Below are 24,012 nucleotides of genomic sequence, written 5' to 3' on the forward strand. Positions count from 1 at the left end.
CCCACTCCATCACAACCATTTACCTCAACCATTGGGTCTCCAGGAACTACTGAAGCCAGGCCACCTGTCCCTACATCTACAAAAGAGTTCCCTGGATCAACTCAACCAAGACTCACTTCATCAACCACTGAGTCTCCTATACAAACACAACCATCTGTTTCTTCATCTACCCAAGAGGTTCCTTCTTCAACTGGACCATTTGTCACCTCATCTACCAAGAAAGTTCTTCCTACCACGCAGCCATCTCTCACTTCCAAATCTTCTACAGCCACACCGGCAGCAAAATGCACCCCAGAATGCAAATATACCTCTTGGATTAATTCCTTTTACCCTGATTTTGACTCCACTGGTGATTTGGAAACAATAACCAACATTAAGCAGAAAGGTTATGATATTTGCCAAAGCCCCAGAGAAATTCAGTGCAGAGCTGTGGAACTTCCTGAAGTTGCGTTATCTGAAATAGGACAAATCGTAACCTGTAATTTGAATGAAGGTCTTATTTGTAAAAACAATGACCAACCAGATGATGTAAAGCTCTGTTATGACTATGAAGTCAGATTCTTGTGCTGCGAAGGCTGTGAAGAGGAAACAATGTCCACCACCTCTTCAGCTACCACAAAGCCAACACCCTCAACCCAAACAAGTGCAATTGTGTCCACAGGAGAAGTTACTAAAACAATTCAGCCATCGCTTCCTCCGTCTACCAAGGAAGTTACTACTGCAGTCAAACCACCTGTCCCTTCATCAACAAAGGAGTTTCCTGGTACAACACAGCCAACTCTCACTTCATCAACCACTGAGTCTCCAGTGCCAACACAGCCATCTGTTTCCTCGTCAACAAAGGAGGTTTCCAAAACAACTGGACCACCTGTAACTTCATCTTCCACTGAAGTCCCTAGCCCAACACAACCAGTTGTCACTTCATCTACTCAGGAGGTGCCCACTCCATCACAACCATTTACCCCAACCATTGGGACTCCAGGAACTACTGCAGCTAGGCCACCTGTCCCTTCATCTACAAAAGAGTTCCCTGGGACAACTCAACCAAGTCTCACATCACCAAGAACGGAGTCGCCTGTACCAACACAGCCATCTGTTTCTTTATCTACAAAGGAAGTTTCTTCTTCATCAGGACCACCTGTCACTTCATCTTCCACTGAAGGCCCCAGTCCAACTCAACCAATTGTCACTTCATCTACTCAGGAAGTGCCCACTCCAGCAAAACAATTCACCTCAACTACTAGGATTCCTGGAACTACTGCAGCCAGTCCACCAGTCCCTTCATCTACGAAAGAGTTTCCTGGTACAACACAGCCTACTCTCACTTCATCAACCACTGAGTCTCCTGTGCCAACACAGCCATCTGTTTCCTCATCTACAGAAGGGGTTTCCATCCCAACTGAACCATCTGTAACCTCATCTTCAACTGAAGCCCCCAGTCCAACTCAGCCAATTGTCACTTCATCTACTCAGGAAGTGCCCACTCCATCACAACCATTTACCTCAACCATTGGGTCTCCAGGAACTACTGAAGCCAGGCCACCTGTCCCTACATCTACAAAAGAGTTCCCTGGATCAACTCAACCAAGACTCACTTCATCAACCACTGAGTCTCCTATACAAACACAACCATCTGTTTCTTCATCTACCCAAGAGGTTCCTTCTTCAACTGGACCATTTGTCACCTCATCTACCAAGAAAGTTCTTCCTACCACGCAGCCATCTCTCACTTCCAAATCTTCTACAGCCACAACGGCAGCAAAATGCACCCCAGAATGCAAATATACCTCTTGGATTAATTCCTTTTACCCTGATTTTGGCTCCACTGGTGATTTGGAAACAATAACCAACATTAAGCAGAAAGGTTATGATATTTGCCAAAGCCCCAGAGAAATTCAGTGCAGAGCTGTGGAACTTCCTGAAGTTGCGTTATCTGAAATAGGACAAATCGTAACCTGTAATTTGAATGAAGGTCTTATTTGTAAAAACAATGACCAACCAGATGATGTAAAGCTCTGTTATGACTATGAAGTCAGATTCTTGTGCTGCGAAGGCTGTGAAGAGGAAACAATGTCCACCACCTCTTCAGCTACCACAAAGCCAACACCCTCAACCCAAACAAGTGCAATTGTGTCCACAGGAGAAGTTACTAAAACAATTCAGCCATCGCTTCCTCCGTCTACCAAGGAAGTTACTACTGCAGTCAAACCACCTGTCCCTTCATCAACAAAGGAGTTTCCTGGTACAACACAGCCAACTCTCACTTCATCAACCACTGAGTCTCCAGTGCCAACACAGCCATCTGTTTCCTCGTCAACAAAGGAGGTTTCCAAAACAACTGGACCACCTGTAACTTCATCTTCCACTGAAGTCCCTAGCCCAACACAACCAGTTGTCACTTCATCTACTCAGGAGGTGCCCACTCCATCACAACCATTTACCCCAACCATTGGGACTCCAGGAACTACTGCAGCTAGGCCACCTGTCCCTTCATCTACAAAAGAGTTCCCTGGGACAACTCAACCAAGTCTCACATCACCAAGAACGGAGTCGCCTGTACCAACACAGCCATCTGTTTCTTTATCTACAAAGGAAGTTTCTTCTTCATCAGGACCACCTGTCACTTCATCTTCCACTGAAGGCCCCAGTCCAACTCAACCAATTGTCACTTCATCTACTCAGGAAGTGCCCACTCCAGCAAAACAATTCACCTCAACTACTAGGATTCCTGGAACTACTGCAGCCAGTCCACCAGTCCCTTCATCTACGAAAGAGTTTCCTGGTACAACACAGCCTACTCTCACTTCATCAACCACTGAGTCTCCTGTGCCAACACAGCCATCTGTTTCCTCATCTACAGAAGGGGTTTCCATCCCAACTGAACCATCTGTAACCTCATCTTCAACTGAAGCCCCCAGTCCAACTCAGCCAATTGTCACTTCATCTACTCAGGAAGTGCCCACTCCATCACAACCATTTACCTCAACCATTGGGTCTCCAGGAACTACTGAAGCCAGGCCACCTGTCCCTACATCTACAAAAGAGTTCCCTGGATCAACTCAACCAAGACTCACTTCATCAACCACTGAGTCTCCTATACAAACACAACCATCTGTTTCTTCATCTACCCAAGAGGTTCCTTCTTCAACTGGACCATTTGTCACCTCATCTACCAAGAAAGTTCTTCCTACCACGCAGCCATCTCTCACTTCCAAATCTTCTACAGCCACAACGGCAGCAAAATGCACCCCAGAATGCAAATATACCTCTTGGATTAATTCCTTTTACCCTGATTTTGGCTCCACTGGTGATTTGGAAACAATAACCAACATTAAGCAGAAAGGTTATGATATTTGCCAAAGCCCCAGAGAAATTCAGTGCAGAGCTGTGGAACTTCCTGAAGTTGCGTTATCTGAAATAGGACAAATCGTAACCTGTAATTTGAATGAAGGTCTTATTTGTAAAAACAATGACCAACCAGATGATGTAAAGCTCTGTTATGACTATGAAGTCAGATTCTTGTGCTGCGAAGGCTGTGAAGAGGAAACAATGTCCACCACCTCTTCAGCTACCACAAAGCCAACACCCTCAACCCAAACAAGTGCAATTGTGTCCACAGGAGAAGTTACTAAAACAATTCAGCCATCGCTTCCTCCGTCTACCAAGGAAGTTACTACTGCAGTCAAACCACCTGTCCCTTCATCAACAAAGGAGTTTCCTGGTACAACACAGCCAACTCTCACTTCATCAACCACTGAGTCTCCAGTGCCAACACAGCCATCTGTTTCCTCGTCAACAAAGGAGGTTTCCAAAACAACTGGACCACCTGTAACTTCATCTTCCACTGAAGTCCCTAGCCCAACACAACCAGTTGTCACTTCATCTACTCAGGAGGTGCCCACTCCATCACAACCATTTACCCCAACCATTGGGACTCCAGGAACTACTGCAGCTAGGCCACCTGTCCCTTCATCTACAAAAGAGTTCCCTGGGACAACTCAACCAAGTCTCACATCACCAAGAACGGAGTCGCCTGTACCAACACAGCCATCTGTTTCTTTATCTACAAAGGAAGTTTCTTCTTCATCAGGACCACCTGTCACTTCATCTTCCACTGAAGGCCCCAGTCCAACTCAACCAATTGTCACTTCATCTACTCAGGAAGTGCCCACTCCAGCAAAACAATTCACCTCAACTACTAGGATTCCTGGAACTACTGCAGCCAGTCCACCAGTCCCTTCATCTACGAAAGAGTTTCCTGGTACAACACAGCCTACTCTCACTTCATCAACCACTGAGTCTCCTGTGCCAACAGAGCCATCTGTTTCCTCATCTACAGAAGGGGTTTCCATCCCAACTGAACCATCTGTAACCTCATCTTCAACTGAAGCCCCCAGTCCAACTCAGCCAATTGTCACTTCATCTACTCAGGAAGTGCCCACTCCATCACAACCATTTACCTCAACCATTGGGTCTCCAGGAACTACTGAAGCCAGGCCACCTGTCCCTACATCTACAAAAGAGTTCCCTGGATCAACTCAACCAAGACTCACTTCATCAACCACTGAGTCTCCTATACAAACACAACCATCTGTTTCTTCATCTACCCAAGAGGTTCCTTCTTCAACTGGACCATTTGTCACCTCATCTACCAAGAAAGTTCTTCCTACCACGCAGCCATCTCTCACTTCCAAATCTTCTACAGCCACACCGGCAGCAAAATGCACCCCAGAATGCAAATATACCTCTTGGATTAATTCCTTTTACCCTGATTTTGACTCCACTGGTGATTTGGAAACAATAACCAACATTAAGCAGAAAGGTAATGATATTTGCCAAAGCCCCAGAGAAATTCAGTGCAGAGCTGTGGAACTTCCTGAAGTTGCGTTATCTGAAATAGGACAAATCGTAACCTGTAATTTGAATGAAGGTCTTATTTGTAAAAACAATGACCAACCAGATGATGTAAAGCTCTGTTATGACTATGAAGTCAGATTCTTGTGCTGCGAAGGCTGTGAAGAGGAAACAATGTCCACCACCTCTTCAGCTACCACAAAGCCAACACCCTCAACCCAAACAAGTGCAATTGTGTCCACAGGAGAAGTTACTAAAACAATTCAGCCATCGCTTCCTCCATCTACCAAGGAAGTTACTACTGCAGTCAAACCACCTGTCCCTTCATCAACAAAGGAGTTTCCTGGTACAACACAGCCAACTCTCACTTCATCAACCACTGAGTCTCCAGTGCCAACACAGCCATCTGTTTCCTCGTCAACAAAGGAGGTTTCCAAAACAACTGGACCACCTGTAACTTCATCTTCCACTGAAGTCCCTAGCCCAACACAACCAGTTGTCACTTCATCTACTCAGGAGGTGCCCACTCCATCACAACCATTTACCCCAACCATTGGGACTCCAGGAACTACTGCAGCTAGGCCACCTGTCCCTTCATCTACAAAAGAGTTCCCTGGGACAACTCAACCAAGTCTCACATCATCAAGAATGGAGTCGCCTGTACCAACACAGCCATCTGTTTCTTTATCTACAAAGGAAGTTTCTTCTTCATCAGGACCACCTGTCACTTCATCTTCCACTGAAGGCCCCAGTCCAACTCAACCAATTGTCACTTCATCTACTCAGGAAGTGCCCACTCCAGCAAAACAATTCACCTCAACTACTAGGATTCCTGGAACTACTGCAGCCAGTCCACCAGTCCCTTCATCTACGAAAGAGTTTCCTGGTACAACACAGCCTACTCTCACTTCATCAACCACTGAGTCTCCTGTGCCAACAGAGCCATCTGTTTCCTCATCTACAGAAGGGGTTTCCATCCCAACTGAACCATCTGTAACCTCATCTTCAACTGAAGCCCCCAGTCCAACTCAGCCAATTGTCACTTCATCTACTCAGGAAGTGCCCACTCCATCACAACCATTTACCTCAACCATTGGGTCTCCAGGAACTACTGAAGCCAGGCCACCTGTCCCTACATCTACAAAAGAGTTCCCTGGATCAACTCAACCAAGACTCACTTCATCAACCACTGAGTCTCCTATACAAACACAACCATCTGTTTCTTCATCTACCCAAGAGGTTCCTTCTTCAACTGGACCATTTGTCACCTCATCTACCAAGAAAGTTCTTCCTACCACGCAGCCATCTCTCACTTCCAAATCTTCTACAGCCACAACGGCAGCAAAATGCACCCCAGAATGCAAATATACCTCTTGGATTAATTCCTTTTACCCTGATTTTGGCTCCACTGGTGATTTGGAAACAATAACCAACATTAAGCAGAAAGGTTATGATATTTGCCAAAGCCCCAGAGAAATTCAGTGCAGAGCTGTGGAACTTCCTGAAGTTGCGTTATCTGAAATAGGACAAATCGTAACCTGTAATTTGAATGAAGGTCTTATTTGTAAAAACAATGACCAACCAGATGATGTAAAGCTCTGTTATGACTATGAAGTCAGATTCTTGTGCTGCGAAGGCTGTGAAGAGGAAACAATGTCCACCACCTCTTCAGCTACCACAAAGCCAACACCCTCAACCCAAACAAGTGCAATTGTGTCCACAGGAGAAGTTACTAAAACAATTCAGCCATCGCTTCCTCCGTCTACCAAGGAAGTTACTACTGCAGTCAAACCACCTGTCCCTTCATCAACAAAGGAGTTTCCTGGTACAACACAGCCAACTCTCACTTCATCAACCACTGAGTCTCCAGTGCCAACACAGCCATCTGTTTCCTCGTCAACAAAGGAGGTTTCCAAAACAACTGGACCACCTGTAACTTCATCTTCCACTGAAGTCCCTAGCCCAACACAACCAGTTGTCACTTCATCTACTCAGGAGGTGCCCACTCCATCACAACCATTTACCCCAACCATTGGGACTCCAGGAACTACTGCAGCTAGGCCACCTGTCCCTTCATCTACAAAAGAGTTCCCTGGGACAACTCAACCAAGTCTCACATCACCAAGAACGGAGTCGCCTGTACCAACACAGCCATCTGTTTCTTTATCTACAAAGGAAGTTTCTTCTTCATCAGGACCACCTGTCACTTCATCTTCCACTGAAGGCCCCAGTCCAACTCAACCAATTGTCACTTCATCTACTCAGGAAGTGCCCACTCCAGCAAAACAATTCACCTCAACTACTAGGATTCCTGGAACTACTGCAGCCAGTCCACCAGTCCCTTCATCTACGAAAGAGTTTCCTGGTACAACACAGCCTACTCTCACTTCATCAACCACTGAGTCTCCTGTGCCAACACAGCCATCTGTTTCCTCATCTACAGAAGGGGTTTCCATCCCAACTGAACCATCTGTAACCTCATCTTCAACTGAAGCCCCCAGTCCAACTCAGCCAATTGTCACTTCATCTACTCAGGAAGTGCCCACTCCATCACAACCATTTACCTCAACCATTGGGTCTCCAGGAACTATTGCAGCTAGGCCACCTGTCCCTTCATCTACAAAAGAGTTCCCTGGATCAACTCAACCAAGTCTCACATCACCAAGAACGGAGTCGCCTGTACCAACACAGCCATCTGTTTCTTTATCTACAAAGGAAGTTTCTTCTTCATCAGGACCACCTGTCACTTCATCTTCCACTGAAGGCCCCAGTCCAACTCAACCAATTGTCACTTCATCTACTCAGGAAGTGCCCACTCCAGCAAAACAATTCACCTCAACTACTAGGATTCCTGGAACTACTGCAGCCAGTCCACCAGTCCCTTCATCTACGAAAGAGTTTCCTGGTACAACACAGCCTACTCTCACTTCATCAACCACTGAGTCTCCTGTGCCAACACAGCCATCTGTTTCCTCATCTACAGAAGGGGTTTCCATCCCAACTGAACCATCTGTAACCTCATCTTCAACTGAAGCCCCCAGTCCAACTCAGCCAATTGTCACTTCATCTACTCAGGAAGTGCCCACTCCATCACAACCATTTACCTCAACCATTGGGTCTCCAGGAACTACTGCAGCTAGGCCACCTGTCCCTTCATCTACAAAAGAGTTCCCTGGATCAACTCAACCAAGTCTCACATCACCAAGAACGGAGTCGCCTGTACCAACACAGCCATCTGTTTCTTTATCTACAAAGGAAGTTTCCACTCCATCCAGAACTACTGCAGCAATTCCACCTGTCCCTTCATCAACAAAAGAGTTTACTGGTACAAGTCAACCAACTCTTACTTCGTCATCCACTGTGTCTCCTGTGACAACACAGCCATCTGTTTCTTCATCTACAAAGGGAGTTTCCATTCCAACTGGGCCAACTGTCACCTCATCGGTAGCAAGGCAGCCTGTCACTACATCTGCCAGTCAGGCTCCTGTTCCTACTGTGCCTACTGGAATTTCATCTACTGCTAAAACATGCTTCTGTGAAGTAAATGAAAAAAAATTTCCACCAGGTAAATATAATATTTAAAAAAATGTAAACTTTGGTGTTCATTTGTGCAAAAAGAAACCCTTCAGTCAGTTTTCAATTTATTATAGCATCTTACTGCAATGAAGAAATGTTGAAATTAAAAATTCTTTGTTATGATTCATTGTTGAAAATAAAACTGCTCTTTTTTATCATTGATGAAGAATTTTTCAAGCCCAAAGATGTTGCCTTGAAAATTTTTTTCTCCTATAGAATACTCACAGTGTAACACCAGCTTAAAAATGTGTGGTTAGGAGCACATTGTGGTTAGAAAGTGTTGATTACTGTCTTTATAATGGAAAAGTAAGACAGCTCTTTTGCTTGCTTGGGATCCCTGACAAATGCAAAGGGAACATGTGTAGCAGACAGATAATGCATAACAACTAGAGCAAAGCGTGAAGGGAAGCCAATTCTTATAAAGTTGATTATTTGCTTAACTAAAACCCATACTGACCCACACTGCAGGGATTTTTTAAAGTAATCTCATTGAAGTGCTTGCAGTACAACTGATGAAGTTAGAGGGAGACTTGGCAAAGACAATATGTTATTTTTAAAAATGATCAAAGTTAATGTGGCTTTTTCATAGAAAGGAAGCTGATTAAAAATCATTTAAGTGCAAAAATCAAAAATCATTTGAGCTTTAACTGCAGATCTTAATAAAGAATGAGATGCATTCTGCATTATATGACATATGCTTAATTCTCTGTCTGAGTAAAAAGATATGCTTTCAGGCTTCATTACATGTCTCTTTAAGCAAATGGGGGTCTAGTGGTAAGCACTGCTGCCTAACAGCTTCACAAATGGGACTAGGGTTCAAATTCTAGCTCAAGTACCATGCTTACACACTCTCAATAAGTCCAGGTCTTGACCTTTGTTTTCCTCTTTTATTCTAATGGTGTGTTTTTTTGATTGGCAACTCTAAATTGATTACATATGAGTGAATGTAGTTGGGTGCAAGTCTGTTTTGTGATGGACATCTGCCCTGTCCAAGACTAATTCCTGCCTTGCCAAGGCAGCCCCTGGCCCCCTTTGACCATTTTTTCAATAAGTGAACTTCTGAAATTAATTAATTAATAAATAAATATTTCTATTTTGATAAGGTTTATTTGTTATTGCCTGACTACCGTATTTTCAGGCTGTGACTTATAAATGTACTCATCCAGACTTCATTTTATATAGCACCTTATTTTACTGAAAGTCAAATCAAAGGCCTTAACAAAATCAGTCTAAGAAATCATTTACATATATTTTTTAAAAACTGTACTTCATGCAGGTTAAAGAACTCACTAACGGTTACACAGTGAGCTAGTCTCAGGGAAAAAAAGGTGAAATTCATGATTGACAGACCACCCTAGCTATTACTGTATAGCACTTTACCTTATTTAAAGTTTTGAGTCATGGAAGCAATTTTATGCCATTTAGTGATATAAACATAGTGAATATAGACAAGCACTTAATGCCTACATACGGCAAGGATCACTGACCTTTCTTTTGTTGTTTTGTTGCCGTATATGTTCAGCACTTTTTATGAGGTATACACTGGATGATTTATTACACTTGGTAAATGTTGGTCCTGATCTGCAATGCTATGCCAAGGTTGTCAGGAACATCCAGGAAAATTTTATTTGGAAAAGACCAGCATAAGTTTTCATAATACAGAAATGTACAGTATACAATTGGATAAAATGCATATTGTTATATGTACATTTATTTTTGGTTAATTAAATAATAAATTATTTTACATTGTTTGATGTAATGACTACTGTTTCTTTTCAATGGTTGATACCATATTTCATGTGTAACTTCCTGGCTTTATTGCCCTCTTTACAGTCCTCAACGAATTGCAATCGTAAGACACTTTGGAACTTGATATTTTAATTTCATTTAATTTTTCTTTTTCAGGTGCAATTGTATACAACACCACAGATGCAGATGGCTGGTGTTATACAGCAGTTTGCGAACAAAACTGTGAGATAACAAAATCTATCACAGAATGTCATCTTACAACAAGTCCACCTCAAAAAACAACAAGTGCAAGACCATCAACTACTGAAGCAAAAGCACAAACTAGTCAAAAACCAACCACAGCAGCCCCATTAACAACACCCTCTATGAACTGTGACAGCCTTAATCCTCCCAGAAAGGTAAGGTGAAGTGAAGTAAAGATAATAAATGTATCCAAAATACTGTAGATAATTCCTACAACCACTAATATGAATAGTTTGCTCTCTTTTCAAAATATGTCAGTTATTTCTTACCTTGAAGAACATGGGGCAATAAGAAGCAACCCTAGTTTTGGGGTTTGGGGTAGGTTACTGAATGTCTTCTGTTGGATACCAGTATCCCTGCTACTGTTGTGATTTAATTCTGAATAGTAGTGATACAGGCAAATTAAAATGTTTATCTTGTCAATAGTCATTCATAACAAAGGTTGGTACATGAGAATATGCGTCACCTGGAACGCTAAAACCAAAAATTAAAACAGAAATTAAGGAAAGCGAATGCAAGTCCTTTTATGAGCACTTTCTTTAGTAGTGATTTTGTTTGTGCTTTTAGCAGAGCAGTGACATCACAAGGTGTGAACATCAAGATTAGAAACAGAAGTCATTACTACTAAAATATGACAGTACCCATGCAAACAAACACACAAAATGACAACACCAATAGGAAAATGGCAAATACAATGGTAATGTGAAGACGTCATCAGATGTCAAATGAATTCCTAACAGCTACAATAGAAGCAACTGGTCCAGGCTTTGCACATTGTAAACTGAATGCTAAAAACACCACACATGTGACTAGGCCTCTAAACAAAAATTTTTTGTTAATGTAAAGTTGAATAAAAACCTTCATGCAGGTGCCTTTAGAGTACTTTATTAACGTGATCACACATTCATAACATTGGATGGAGAGTGGTGGCTGGTAACTTGAAGTTTGCTGGTTTGAATCCTGGCAGTGACAGAAGGAATGCTACTCTGTTGGACCCATGAGCAAGGCCCTTAACCTGGAATTGCTCCAGGGGCACTGTATGAATAGCTGACCTGCACTCTGACCCCAAAAACGTTTCTGGAGAGTAAGTTGGGGTATGTGAAAAATGACAACTTCCTAATACAAGAAATTGTTTATGGTATTTCAATGGTTAAAAATCACTAAAAAAAATTAATCTCTTGAAACTGTTCTGAAGCAACTATCAAATCACTGCTCAGGATTTTCTGTAGATTTTGAGTTACAACATCTGGCACAGAAAATATTGCTGTGCCAAACAAAAGTGGACCTAGTAAATCATCTGAAAACTACATTTTAAAAGTATTATCTAACATTTAAAAAATGGGGAACATATTTTCTTTTAATGTTTTGGATGGGCGGCACAGTGGCGCAGTGGGTAGCGCTGCTGCCTCACAGTTAGGAGAATTCCCGGGTCCTCCCTGCGTGGAGTGTGCACATTCTCCCCGTGTCTGCGTGGGTTTCCTCTGGGTACTCTGGTTTCCTCCCATAGTCCAAAGACATGCAGATTAGGTGGATTGGCGATTCTAAATTGTCCCTAGCGTGTGCTTGGTGTGTGGGTGTGTGTGTGCCCTGTGGTGGGCTGGCGCCCTGCCCGGGTTTGCTTCCAGCCTTGTGCCCTGTGTTGGCTGGGATTGGCTCCAGCAGACCCCCGTGACCCTGTAGTTAGGATATAGCAGGTTGGATAATGGATGGATGGATGAATGTTTTGGATGAAATGTGTTATACTCCACTAACTAGAATTAGAGACACTTCTGGAGGAGGACTTTAATAATTTAAAATAATTTAAAAATGTGTTTAATCCAAGGCTTTTATTTTAATGTAAAATTATAAGTTAAAAGTGGGTTTAAGCACTTTATATTTCGTAAATTTATATAAAGCTTTGCCAAATTACTGAGTGATGTTTTGTTTAATCACTTGCAGATTGATGAAACATGGCAAGTAGACAAATGCACAACAGCAACATGCAAAGGAGGATCTGTTATTTCCTTGAATCCTGTCAACTGCGAACCAGCTGAGCCAGTTGTTTGTGAAAACGGACGACCACCAGTTAAGGTCTATGACGATAGTGGCTGCTGCTTCCACTATGAATGTGAATGTAAGTAGAAGTGAATGTAAGATTTTCACATATATTATATTATATTATATTATATTATATTATATTATATTATATTATATTATATTATATTATATTATATTATAGCATGAAGTGCAGTGGGTAGCTATGCTTCCTCATAGATCCAAACTCCTTTATTCGAATCCTATACATGTTCTTCCTTCACTTGCATTGGATTTTCTCAGGATACCAGGTCTTCTTCCCTTATTCTCAAAAACATGTTGGTTAGGTTTATTGACAGTTCCAAGTCAGCTTTGTGTGAGTGACTGTCTTATCACTGAAACCTCCATTTAATGTATATAAAAATGATATCCAACCAAAAGATGCAACAATTTCTATATGAATTAGCTGGTAAAGATATTTTTCATGATTAAGCATAACATAATGCAAAGGCAACTCCGTACTGGTTAGGTACACTGCACAGTATCCAAAACTGAACGTCCGTTAGTGGCACATTCTCACCAAACTGAAAAAATCAGCTTTTTACTCACGAAGAATTTGAAACAGTCTTGCAAATAGAGCATATGAGACAGAACTTATCACAGTAATACTTTTTAAGTTTTTCTGGGATATTCCAGAAATCTGTGAACATTATCACTTGAATGTATTTAGAGTGAGCCTTTTAACCTTACACTTTATTAAATCTAGTTTCATCCTCTTCAGTTATCACAGTACATGTGTAAATTAATTCATTTCACCACTTTATATTAATATTCAATATTCTTGTTTGTGACAATACAATTTTCTATAATGCAACCAACACAAACATTATCTTTTTTTATAAAATGTTGTGCATTTGATGTCTGTTTGTTAGTATAAATTATGTCATGATCAAAAGGAAGGAAGCTGTGTCTCTACAGTATACATAAAGTATTTGACAACAGAGAAGGAACACTGGCTACATATGTAGTATAGATCAGAAAAGTTTATGATTAACAAGACAAACCATTGAACTTCAATATTTGGGTGGTATTTTAAATTCAAAGCACCAAGATTTATGGCAAAGTGCACAATTGTCTTGGCAAAATAAAGTTAACAGGAAAAAAAATCAAAGCAAAAGGAGTATTTATAGCACTCTAATAGTTCTTTAATTGTTAAGTAAACCTGTATTAAAGACACTGCATTTGTTGTAATCATAGTAGCAGATGGACCAAAGAAAATGTAAAAAAAAAAATAAAAAGTCAGTTTTCAAAGAGTGCTTGCCTTAGTAATGAAGATGAAATCCTCAGCAATAATTGTAATGCAGGAACCAGTTCTAGAAGGTATTATCAATCCCAAAAATATACTTCCAGTGTAATTCGGCTATGATCAAACTCTGATCAAATAGTAGTGTTTATTATGAACAAGGAAAAGGGTTCTTAAATAAATTCAAAACCTAAAAAAGATCCATTTTTTTCTTAAGCAGCAAAGCCGTTTTAGTCTCTCTTCTTTTCCAAGAATAAAAATGATCGTTTGCTTTTGTTTGTCTTGCCAAAAAAGACAGAAATCATTTGTATTATATTTCACGATTTATAGCTAAATAAAAAGTGAATGTTTTCTGCATATGTGGTGGCAATTTATTTAATTGTTAAATGGGCAGAAATGTTAATACTTGAACTGTAATTGGATTTTTGCCTATTCACGTGAGCCCCTCTCTATAGATCCTATCCTACCTACTTTTAGCCACCTCAAGTCACCTACTCTGTAATATCTGATCAATCCATCCCAACACCGAAAAGCATCATCTACATAGAGAACAGAAATTCTTTGGCAGAGAATGGAATTGAAAAATATACATAATATTGATAGAATACAGTACTACTAATTATAATAAAACAGCTATTATAAGCAATATTAGCTCCTCACACTGTCTAGTCCAGCTTCCTATCACACGCCATCCGGTAGATCAAACTTTTACAGAAGTATTGTCGTTTATAGATAAGCCATGAACCTATAGCATTGTACCACACTCTTTTGGTCTAATTTCAGTATAAATCCATTTTCTCTGGATCCCCTATAATATTTGCTAATCCAATGCGTGAATCAATCGAAAATAAATCATAAATAAAATAAATGTCTAGTTGGTAATATAGCATTTATGCTGAGTAATGTCTTCCTTGTTTGATTTGTTAGGCTTCTGCTCTGGATGGGACAACTCACATTACACTACCTTTGATGGAACTTACTATAATTTCAAGGGAAGCTGCAGTTATGTACTGGTGAAAGAAATCACCCCCAACAATGGGGAGTTTGAGGTTATTCTTGACAACCAGAACTGTGATGAAAGTTCCAGCCAGGACTGTGCCGGATCCCTAACAGTGCTCTACAAAGCACAGAAAGTAACCTTGGATCAACAAGATGGAAAAAATAAGGTAATGTCTCAAAAGCACTATGGTGTCCAGTTCTAATTTAGCAACATTAATGTTGTGATACTAAATTCTATATCATAACAAAATATATCAACTTCTTAAAGGTATTTTTTAATGAAGTGGAAGTTGGCATACCCTTCACAAATGATGTCTTCACCATAACTGGCACACAGAGTGAGGTAGATGTAAAAATTGCAGAGATTGATGCAACCATCACCTACACAAGAAACACATTCAGCATTTTGCTTCCATATTCAGACTTCAGCCAGAACACCGAAGGACTGTGTGGTAAGATGTTTTTATCATCCTTAATGTTATTCCAGTAGGCTACCATTTAAATGATGTTTTATCATTACAGTTAACAACTGAAAATTTTCTATGAATGGTTCTAAATAAATGTAATTCAGAATACTGAGGATACGTAAAACGCAATACTACCTGAATATGAAATTCTTAACACTTAAGGAAATTTAGGATTCCATCTATTTCTGTATCAATGCTGTTTACTAATTTGATAGTAGTAGGGTGTTGTACCGTGTTAGCCATTATGAATTAGTGAGAAGTCAAGCTAAAAGACACCTTTGATTGGCTAACTAAAAAGATTACAATATGCAAGCTGTCAAGGCAACTCATTACATCTTGCCTGAAGAAGGGGCCTGAGTTGCCTTGAAAGCTAGCATATTGTAATCGTTTTAGTTAGCCAATCAAAGGTGTCTTTTAGCTTGACTTCTCACTAGACACTTTGCTGTAAACAGAGTGGAGCCAGCATGAAATCTGGGCAAAGCCTTATTGAAATACAACCCATGACCTCAGCATAAGAACATGTACACACATCCACTGGACTTGAGAACCAGCAGCTCTCATTACTGAAGCTGTGGGCCATCAGGATATACATAAGTCATCAATAAATCCATGCTGATATTGCATAGTACCTGAAGGAAAGCTTACTGTTTACTATGAAATTGTACCTTTGCTAATTCTATACGTAATTTTGCTAAAAAAAGCTATCAAATAATTTTGAGTGGTAACTTTTATCCATTTTCTTTAAGTCATATGCATAAATGGTATACATTTGTTACTTACAGAGGCTGTTTTTTTAATATTTCAGGAACCTGTGACAATAACAAAGAAAATGATGCCCGCTTGCCTGATGGCACTACTGATCCTTCTTTCACCAGAATGCCCGATCAGTGGCTTCTACCTACTGAGAGCAATCCAGAATGTACAAATCTACCTAAGCCAACCCCAACACCTACTGCACAAACCACTCAGCCAACTTGTAAAGCAGACGTGTGTGATATCTTAAATAGCAAGTAAGCCTTTTTTACCTAATATGTAAGCATCTACTACAAATATTTCTCATGAAGTAAAGACTTTGTTAGTTTCAAAATGACCCTTCCTTTCTTTGAATCACTAAAGAAAAAATAATACATAGTACAAAACATTTCAACTATGTGATAAAATATTTTACTAATATCAAGGAAGCGGTACAGAGATTAGTATAGTGTTTCACTGAATTTTAATAATTAAGATTAATGCACACCTTGTTGTTGTTCCTATTTTTCACTTTCCAAACAGTATTTATCCATGACTTTTTTAAATAACCCGAAAGACTGAGCATTTATAGTAAAGGTGGTCCTGTAAGGCAGATGTGAAAGAACCTCCAAATGAAATCTGTTATTTTGTTTGTGGTCTTCCACTGCAATTGTTCATACATTCTTTCATATTTACTGTATTTAGTTTGCAATCAGACTAACCTTTAATGTTGATATGTTATATTTCATCAGAGTCTTTGAAGATTGTCAGAAGGTTATCCCAGTAGATGTTTATTACACTGCTTGTCAAAGCGATGTATGCAGTAATCCAGAGAAACATTTTGGCTGCTCAAGTCTGGAGGCTTATGCTTCCAAATGTCTGTCATCTGGCATCTGTGTTGACTGGAGAGGAGCTACCAATGGAAAATGTGGTAAGAAAGAATCGATTTTAAGTCTAAGCAGGTGTTATGGGTATATACAAGGGCAGCATCGCACCATCTTAAATTCCAATAGATACGCTAATGTGGGCACTTCACTAACAAACAGGCACCATTAACATGACAAGATCTTTTTATACTTATTCTGTATTTTTCCTTCAGAAATATTACTTATCCCATGTACTTTATGGTCAAGAAAAAATTCTTAATGTCATATTTTTATGGAGAACAGAGATAAAAAACTTTCTGATGGAGTGGGCATCTATAAAGACCAATGCTGAGCTTTACAACTGAGCCCACATGGTAGACCGAAAAAGTGCTTGCACCCTGAAGATGCCCTCGATCAAAATAAGTGGCGAAAGTCCTGCCAAACAGCTGACCCTGCATGAGCCTGGGATGAAAGCTAGGAAGAAGAAGAAGAAGAAGAGATCAATGCTGGTCCACAGCAAACATTATAAAAACATCCATGAAAACTCTTACATTACTCATGTCACGTAATCCACACATCAAGTCATCCACTCATATTCTTACAACAGGCAAAGCACATGCATTTTTTTTGCCAAAATATTGTTAAATAATTATTTCATGAAAATCAGAACAGTGCACACATAATAAACACATTCACACAGGATCAAGCTTCTTAAATTGAAGATCCGTCTTTCTCCCTCATTCATTGGTGAACTGTCCTGTCCAAAAGCTTGTTAATGCCCATTCTGTCAGAATGTCTCTTATCTTAGCTGGCCTTAAAAACATGAGAGTAACATTTTTTTTGGTTATCACTAAAAACTACATGATGTACATAACATAATCATAATAATACATTTTATTTATATAGAGCTTTTCCCATGCATATAAATAAAAAAATATTTTTTGGGTGGAGTGTGCCTTTAAAGCAACCAGGTTCATTAAAACTTTGTCTTATATGGAATACAGACAAATAATTAAAGACATCTGAAAAAGAAGGGAAAAAATGTGCCATATCTGTACCTAAAATCATGTTCCAAGTTCTTCCAGAATAATTTTTATCTACCTGTGCAATTTTAGTGGGAAGTAATTATACATGGTACATATTGTGAAACTGGACAGCAGTATATGGTGGGTATTTAATCAGTCTGGACTAGACTAATGATAATATGTAGTGTACCTAGCTTAGAGGCACATCTGCTACACAGTAAGTGCGTGCTAACAATGTTTACTTTTAGAGGGTGCCATGAAAGTAAACTGCTTGAAGACACAAGAACAAGAGAGATGGTGACACTTAGCATTAATGTCAAAAAGAATCATTGAGAGGCCAAAATACCTCCAAGGTGATTCAGGATGCCAGTTGTAATTTGGGAGAACTAGAACTATGTTAACTCTTTGATAGTGAGATTTAGGTCTTTTTAACAGGAAACCAGTCATAACTCTTCACCCTGCAGTAAACAATCCAGGACACAGAGGTAGCAGACCAGTATGTCATTATATGTCATTAGTTCTTTATAAGTCCCTTATGAAAAGGGTTCAGTGTTGTAAGGACACCAGGAGCTGGTAGGGAGATTCCTGTAACCAAAGAAGGCCTACCTGCCAAAAGCAGAACTGAGACAAAGCAATTTTACCACAGTGGCTCAAGGATTATATCTGTTTAATAAGGCTCAGAGGAGAAGCTAATTTTATTTTGTCCTCTATTGTACTTTTCATCCCTTTTCTACTGATTGTTCCATATATGTATTGTAGTGTATATAGAAGTGCCATTTATATACCAATGACTTCCTTGGCTTTATTCTGTGTTTGGAAAGGTACATAAAAAACACCTTCTCTTCTGGCAGTTCAAAATATTTTAAAACCTATCTTAGTTTGCTCAAAAATATGTAAACAGAAAGATTATTTTTGGAGATCCATGTTTAGATGAAAAGAAATATAATATTTCCCTTCAATTCCTTAAAATACTTATAGGAAGAACCCTCTGTACTATATATGCCCCTACAAACTGAGCATATTCCTGTTTTTGAAATGTCATGTTTTAAAAGGAGAGGCATATACAGTAAGTAAAGGTCTGGGCTATTTTTTCCATATGTACATGTATTTCTTACTGATATTTTCATTTTTCCTCCACCCACATACACATACTGTATGATTAAATGGTTAAATAGTGGCACTAAATTGGCCTGACATAGAGAAATTTCAGCTGACACACATGTCAGCTGCAAAGTCCCGGCATCCAATCAGTATTTCTTCTTTCTTTGTGTCCAGTGGTGTCAGGATACTATCCTACTACAGCATCTGCATTTCTGTAAAGAAAATGTACATCCAGAAAATAGATTAACAAATAATTTTAAATGACACACACATATGCTGTATTCCTCCAGTAAGTTATAAAAGTCTTAATAGTAGGTCTGCACATTTAAAATTCAAAATATTTTTGTACTTGTCTCTTTCAGAATTCAACTGTCCAGAAACAAAAGAATACAAGGCTTGTGGTCCAGCAATGGAGCCTACTTGCAATGCCATGTAAGCTAAATTCATTCTAAAACATCATTTGTTAATTAATGAGTCATTGTCAACTATCTTTCCTGCACAGCTACCTTGACTCTTGATACAGAACTGTTAGGCTGTATAAATGTAAAGGCAGTAAAGCAATGAAAAAATATTAGTGGGATATTGTACCATATGTGGTGTTAGGACAACCATCTACTTGGGAATAAGCTTATAGAAACATTTTTGCCTGAACTACAGATCACAAGAAGATTAACCATAAAAAATTAATTTAGAAATGTGCTGGCTACATAGAAGCTGGACTTTTCCAGCATGGGTAGTCTATCTCTCTTTACTCTGGAGATGTTCCAGGCAGGTGTGGGGATGCTGACAAGCACTTAGCTGGAAGTCACACAGTTGGAGTTTGCTCAAGTGGATGAAAGTGCCATCTTATTCTGACTTTGGGTTGCAGAAAGCAATCTTTCCCTGGTGTGTGTATATAGACACCCAACAACTTTTAAGTATATTCTGTCTTTTCCATATTAGCCATAAATAGTCAACATAAACAGCTAAATGTGAAAAGATGGTGTTCACATATCCATGGCTGATACCAGAGTCCTTTGATTCAAAGATCACTGATTAACTTTGTAGTTTTATCATCTGAACTGAGGCTATGACAGATTCTTATCCGTCTGCTGATCACCACTTGATGTTAAACTTGGTCAGACAGACTGCCTGCATGAAGACACAAACAGATAGTAAGGGTATTCTTGGAATAACTCGCAGATGCTTGGAGGTTCCCTTTGGTATGAGTTCAATTTCCACTACCGGAAGAGTTTTCCAACTTCTCAGGAGAGTTCAGAAAAATGAATCTGAATCAAACCTGTTCTAGACATCAGTAGTGAAGACACATAAAAGTAGCTACAGCCAAAAAGATGATGTTGCCTGTCATTTCAGCAAATTTAGGGAACAGTGGTGGACATCAACATAATAAGGGATGTTGTCAATTTCAGAGAAAGAGGCTCTCTATATAAAGCTAATAGGATGGTCTCCAGATTAAACTAGGAAATACCTGCAGTCTAAAAAGGTGGAAGATGCAGCAGTGGCTAAAGAAATGGTCCATGTATGAGAGGAATTTGAAGAAAGAACTGAGAACAGTTTGTGTATCAGCAAAACCAGGTTCCAGCAAAACTTTTGATGGCTCAGTAAGGGTAGGTGGGACCTCACACAGTTTGTTCTAAGTGTGTGTGGGAAAAACGTGACCTCAATGGGGATGGAACACTTTGAAAAACTACTACATCTAGTGGACACATACTACCTAAAGCAGACAGAGACAGAAGTACTGGTAGAGGTTATATTTGGAAGAGGTTGATGTGGTGATTAAAAAGCTTCATAGTGGCAAGGCTGTAGTGGTAGAGGAGATGAGACAGTAAATATACAAAACAAAGGCTATTGTGGGGGGGGGGGGGGTGTTTTGGTTAACATGTCTTTTCATTGCTGTCTGGAAGTTTTACTCTCAAATATAATAAAGTAAATGGGTAAAACAAAAAAGTGCTCAAAATTCATATTTATTTTCATTTTACCTCTTCAACAGGTACAATGAAATATACAAGGCGGACTTAGAGAGCTCAACACTAAAAGAAGGTTGCTACTGTCCTGAGAAAAAAACCCTTTTCAGCTCCAGTTCAGATATATGTGTCTCAACTTGCGGTCAGTAGTCTTGATATCATTTACTAATTTCATTTTCCTGAGCATGGGTATGAAATACATACGGAGCAAAGGCACTGGTTAGTATTGCACACAAGTTCAAAGTTCAGGTTTTTCCATATTAACCAATTTCTCTGGATACACAAATTTCCTCCTACACCAAAATGTGAGAGTGTTAAGATGATTAGCATCTTGTAATTGCTTGGATGTGTGCAATACTGTGTGTCCTGTGACTTAGTGCTGCTCCATCTGGAATTATATCCTGGTTTGTGCATGTTGCTACTGAAATATACTCAGGCTCATTGCCAGCCTCTACTAAATAAAAGAAATTTTAAATATTAGATGGATGAATGGTTCATAAGTATTTGTATTTGGTAATCATTGTTAATAAAATATTTTGTGTTTCCAGTAAGATGAGAAATAACTTTCTTATTTATATAAAAGCAAACAGAGTATGGAATTGAGTATGTTATAAGCATCATATGTGATGGTGAAAGAACCGCTGTGGATTAGCTTTGTGCAAAGTAAATATTTAAAATAAAATCTTTTATATCCTGGCTGGGATAGACTCTAGCAGACCCCTGCAACCCTGTTTAGGACAAAGCGGGTTTGAAAATGACTTGTGTAAGTGTAAAACAGGTGAAATACATCCACCAGTCTGGGACAGGTGTTAAAATAGACTTGTGATTAAACAAGTCCACTTGTTCAAGGTCACTTTTATCCATATGAAAAATGTAAAAATAGCTTTTGAAATACTGATGATAACTATTGTTCTTTTATGAATCTGTGTAGGCTGTACTGGACCAGATGGCATGCCTAAGGAGGTAATTTTTATTTCCTACTGATTCTGAAAATGTTAACACATGTCTTCAGTCCAATTCAAGGCTATGATTAATGATGAAATGTATCATCTTTGAAAGTGCCATAGCAACACTGCAAAGCTACAGCAAATACAATCAAATGAATGACCAAATTCCCAACGTAAAACTGGAAAGGTTTAAAACAAAAGAATTAATATTTTGAAGTTATGAGCTAATTTAAAGTAGACACCAATCAAGCATGAGCTGGGAACAGCCCTGTGAACAATGCAATGAAATATAATATAAGGCTTTACTGCCAGATTAACAAATTGATTGGGATTTAGCTCAGTGCCTCTTCTAATAGCTTAACAACATAATTATCAACACTCCAGTCAAACATTCCTTAAACTACACTATCCTCCTTTGATCTTGCAGGCTGGAGACACCTGGGAAAGCAACTGCAATGAATGTGTCTGTGATCAAAACTCACTGAGCATTCAGTGCAAGCCCAAAACCTGTGACGATGAACCACCTGTCGTTTGCACAGAGGAAGGGCAGACCTTAGTGTCAGAAGAGGATGGCTCCTGCTGTACTAAAAACAAATGTGGTATGTAAAGTGTTTTTTAGTATTTGATGGAATGTGTTTTCCTATTTTCCAAACTACTTACACCTTTGAGGTCAGGGAATGACTCAGACTTAATCTAACAGCAGGCATTATTCTGTTTCTAGTTCGTGAAATATTTCAAAAAGGACTGCAATTCAGCTGAAGATGAAGTGGCTGTAAATGTGTCTATTTTCATTATCTATAAAACTGAACAAAGTTGAACTAGATTTGCAATATTACTACAAATTCAGGGATGACATGGTGTCACAGCCATTACTGTTCCTTCCTTCCAGGTTCAGAATTCTTATTTGAATCCCAACAAAGTCACAATCTATCATCACTTTTAGACAACAAACAGATAACATCCACTGTGTCACATTCTCTTCAAGCAAAATGGGAACACTTCTTCAGAATTCAATTTATTTATTTATTTATTTTTCAAACCTTGCTGTCAAATGCAAAAGCTAACATTTTACCCCAACACTTTGAAGTGTCCTCGTTGAAAAATAAATATATATATACAATATATATATATATGCAGTCTTTTGTGATATACTTGCAGATGAGCCCCGTGATTTTTTCAGGTGGTAGAGCTGCCAATTCTTTTTGGCGAAAAGTCTCCATGTCCCCTAAATTCTTGGGTTGTCTTGCATGAACTGCTCATTTGAGATCTCCCTGAAGTGGCTCAATGATATTGAGTTTAGGAGACAGTGATGGCCACTCCAGCATCTTCACTTTTCTCTGCTGTAGCCACTGAAGGGTCAACTTGACCTTGTGTTTTGTATCATTATCATGTTGGAAGATCCAAGTGTGTCCTATGCGCAGTTTCTGTGCCAATGAATGCAAGTTGTCCTCTAACATTTCCAGTAACATGTTGCATTAACCTTGCCATCAATTTTCACTAAGTTACCTGTGCCGCTGTAGCTCATACACCCACAGAACATCAGAGATCCACTTCCATGCTTCACAGTAGTGATGGTGTACTTTTCATCATTGGCCTTGTTGCATCCTCCCCAAACATAGAGTTTATGGTTGTGACCATAAAGTTCAATTTTGTCATTATCATTCCAAATGATCTTGTTTCAGAATTTGTGAGGCTTTTCTAGATGCTGTATTGCATATTGTAAATGGGCTGTTTTGTGGCGTTGGCATAGTAAAGGCTTTTTTTCCTGCAGCTCTACCGTGCAGCCCTTTTTTATTCAAGAAGTTCCTTATTGTGCATCTTGAAACAGCAAAACTACTTGTTTGCAGAGATGCCTGTACCTCCCTAATGGTCCTGGCAGTTGGGGCTGAAATCTTGGTTGGTCTTCCTGACTGTGGCCTGGTAACAACAGACCCCCTAACGTTTGAACACAGCTGGCAAGCATTTTCAGATCTCCAGATATCTTTTTATATCCTTTTACTTATTTATACACATCAACAACCTTTTCTCGCAGATCCTTTGACGATTCTTTTGCCTTCCCCATGGCTTCGTATCCAGCAGAGTCAGTGCAACTCTGCCTGACTTTAAATTTAAATTGACTATTTATACACAGACACTGATTATAATCAAAGAGGTCACAGGTGTGGACACTCTC

General features: G+C 39.5%; 2 protein-coding genes across 2 annotated transcripts in view; both read left to right on the plus strand.

Annotated features, from left to right (window-relative positions):
• LOC114645309 (mucin-5B-like) overlaps positions 1-10,410 on the plus strand; it is a 50,012-nt gene extending 39,602 nt beyond the window's left edge. The window contains exons 33-35 of the mRNA XM_051922501.1: positions 3,136-3,738; positions 6,028-8,394; positions 10,336-10,410. Of these exons, the coding sequence (XP_051778461.1) occupies positions 3,136-3,738; positions 6,028-8,394; positions 10,336-10,410 (3,045 nt within the window). The remainder of the gene's footprint in view (positions 1-3,135; positions 3,739-6,027; positions 8,395-10,335) is intronic.
• A 2-nt stretch (positions 10,411-10,412) lies between these two features.
• On the plus strand, positions 10,413-19,364 carry LOC127526684 (intestinal mucin-like protein). The gene is made up of 7 exons (XM_051922823.1): positions 10,413-10,577; positions 12,361-12,535; positions 14,666-14,904; positions 15,006-15,189; positions 16,010-16,214; positions 16,689-16,867; positions 19,291-19,364. Exons 1-7 carry the CDS (start codon positions 10,545-10,547, stop codon positions 19,362-19,364), a joined length of 1,089 nt encoding a protein of 362 aa, XP_051778783.1. The 5' UTR covers positions 10,413-10,544.
• The last annotated feature ends 4,648 nt before the right edge of the window (positions 19,365-24,012 follow it).

The sequence above is a fragment of the Erpetoichthys calabaricus genome, chromosome 2 (assembly GCF_900747795.2).
Source record: "Erpetoichthys calabaricus chromosome 2, fErpCal1.3, whole genome shotgun sequence".
Classification (NCBI taxonomy): domain Eukaryota; kingdom Metazoa; phylum Chordata; class Cladistia; order Polypteriformes; family Polypteridae; genus Erpetoichthys; species Erpetoichthys calabaricus.

Coding starts and splice junctions, on each gene's coding strand:
- LOC127526684 (XM_051922823.1), top strand. CDS start 10,545: ATGAACTGTGACAGCCTTAATCCTCCCAGAAAG. Junction 10,578..12,360: donor GCCTTAATCCTCCCAGAAAG/GTAAGGTGAAGT, acceptor AATCACTTGCAG/ATTGATGAAACATGGCAAGT. Junction 12,536..14,665: donor CTTCCACTATGAATGTGAAT/GTAAGTAGAAGT, acceptor TTGATTTGTTAG/GCTTCTGCTCTGGATGGGAC.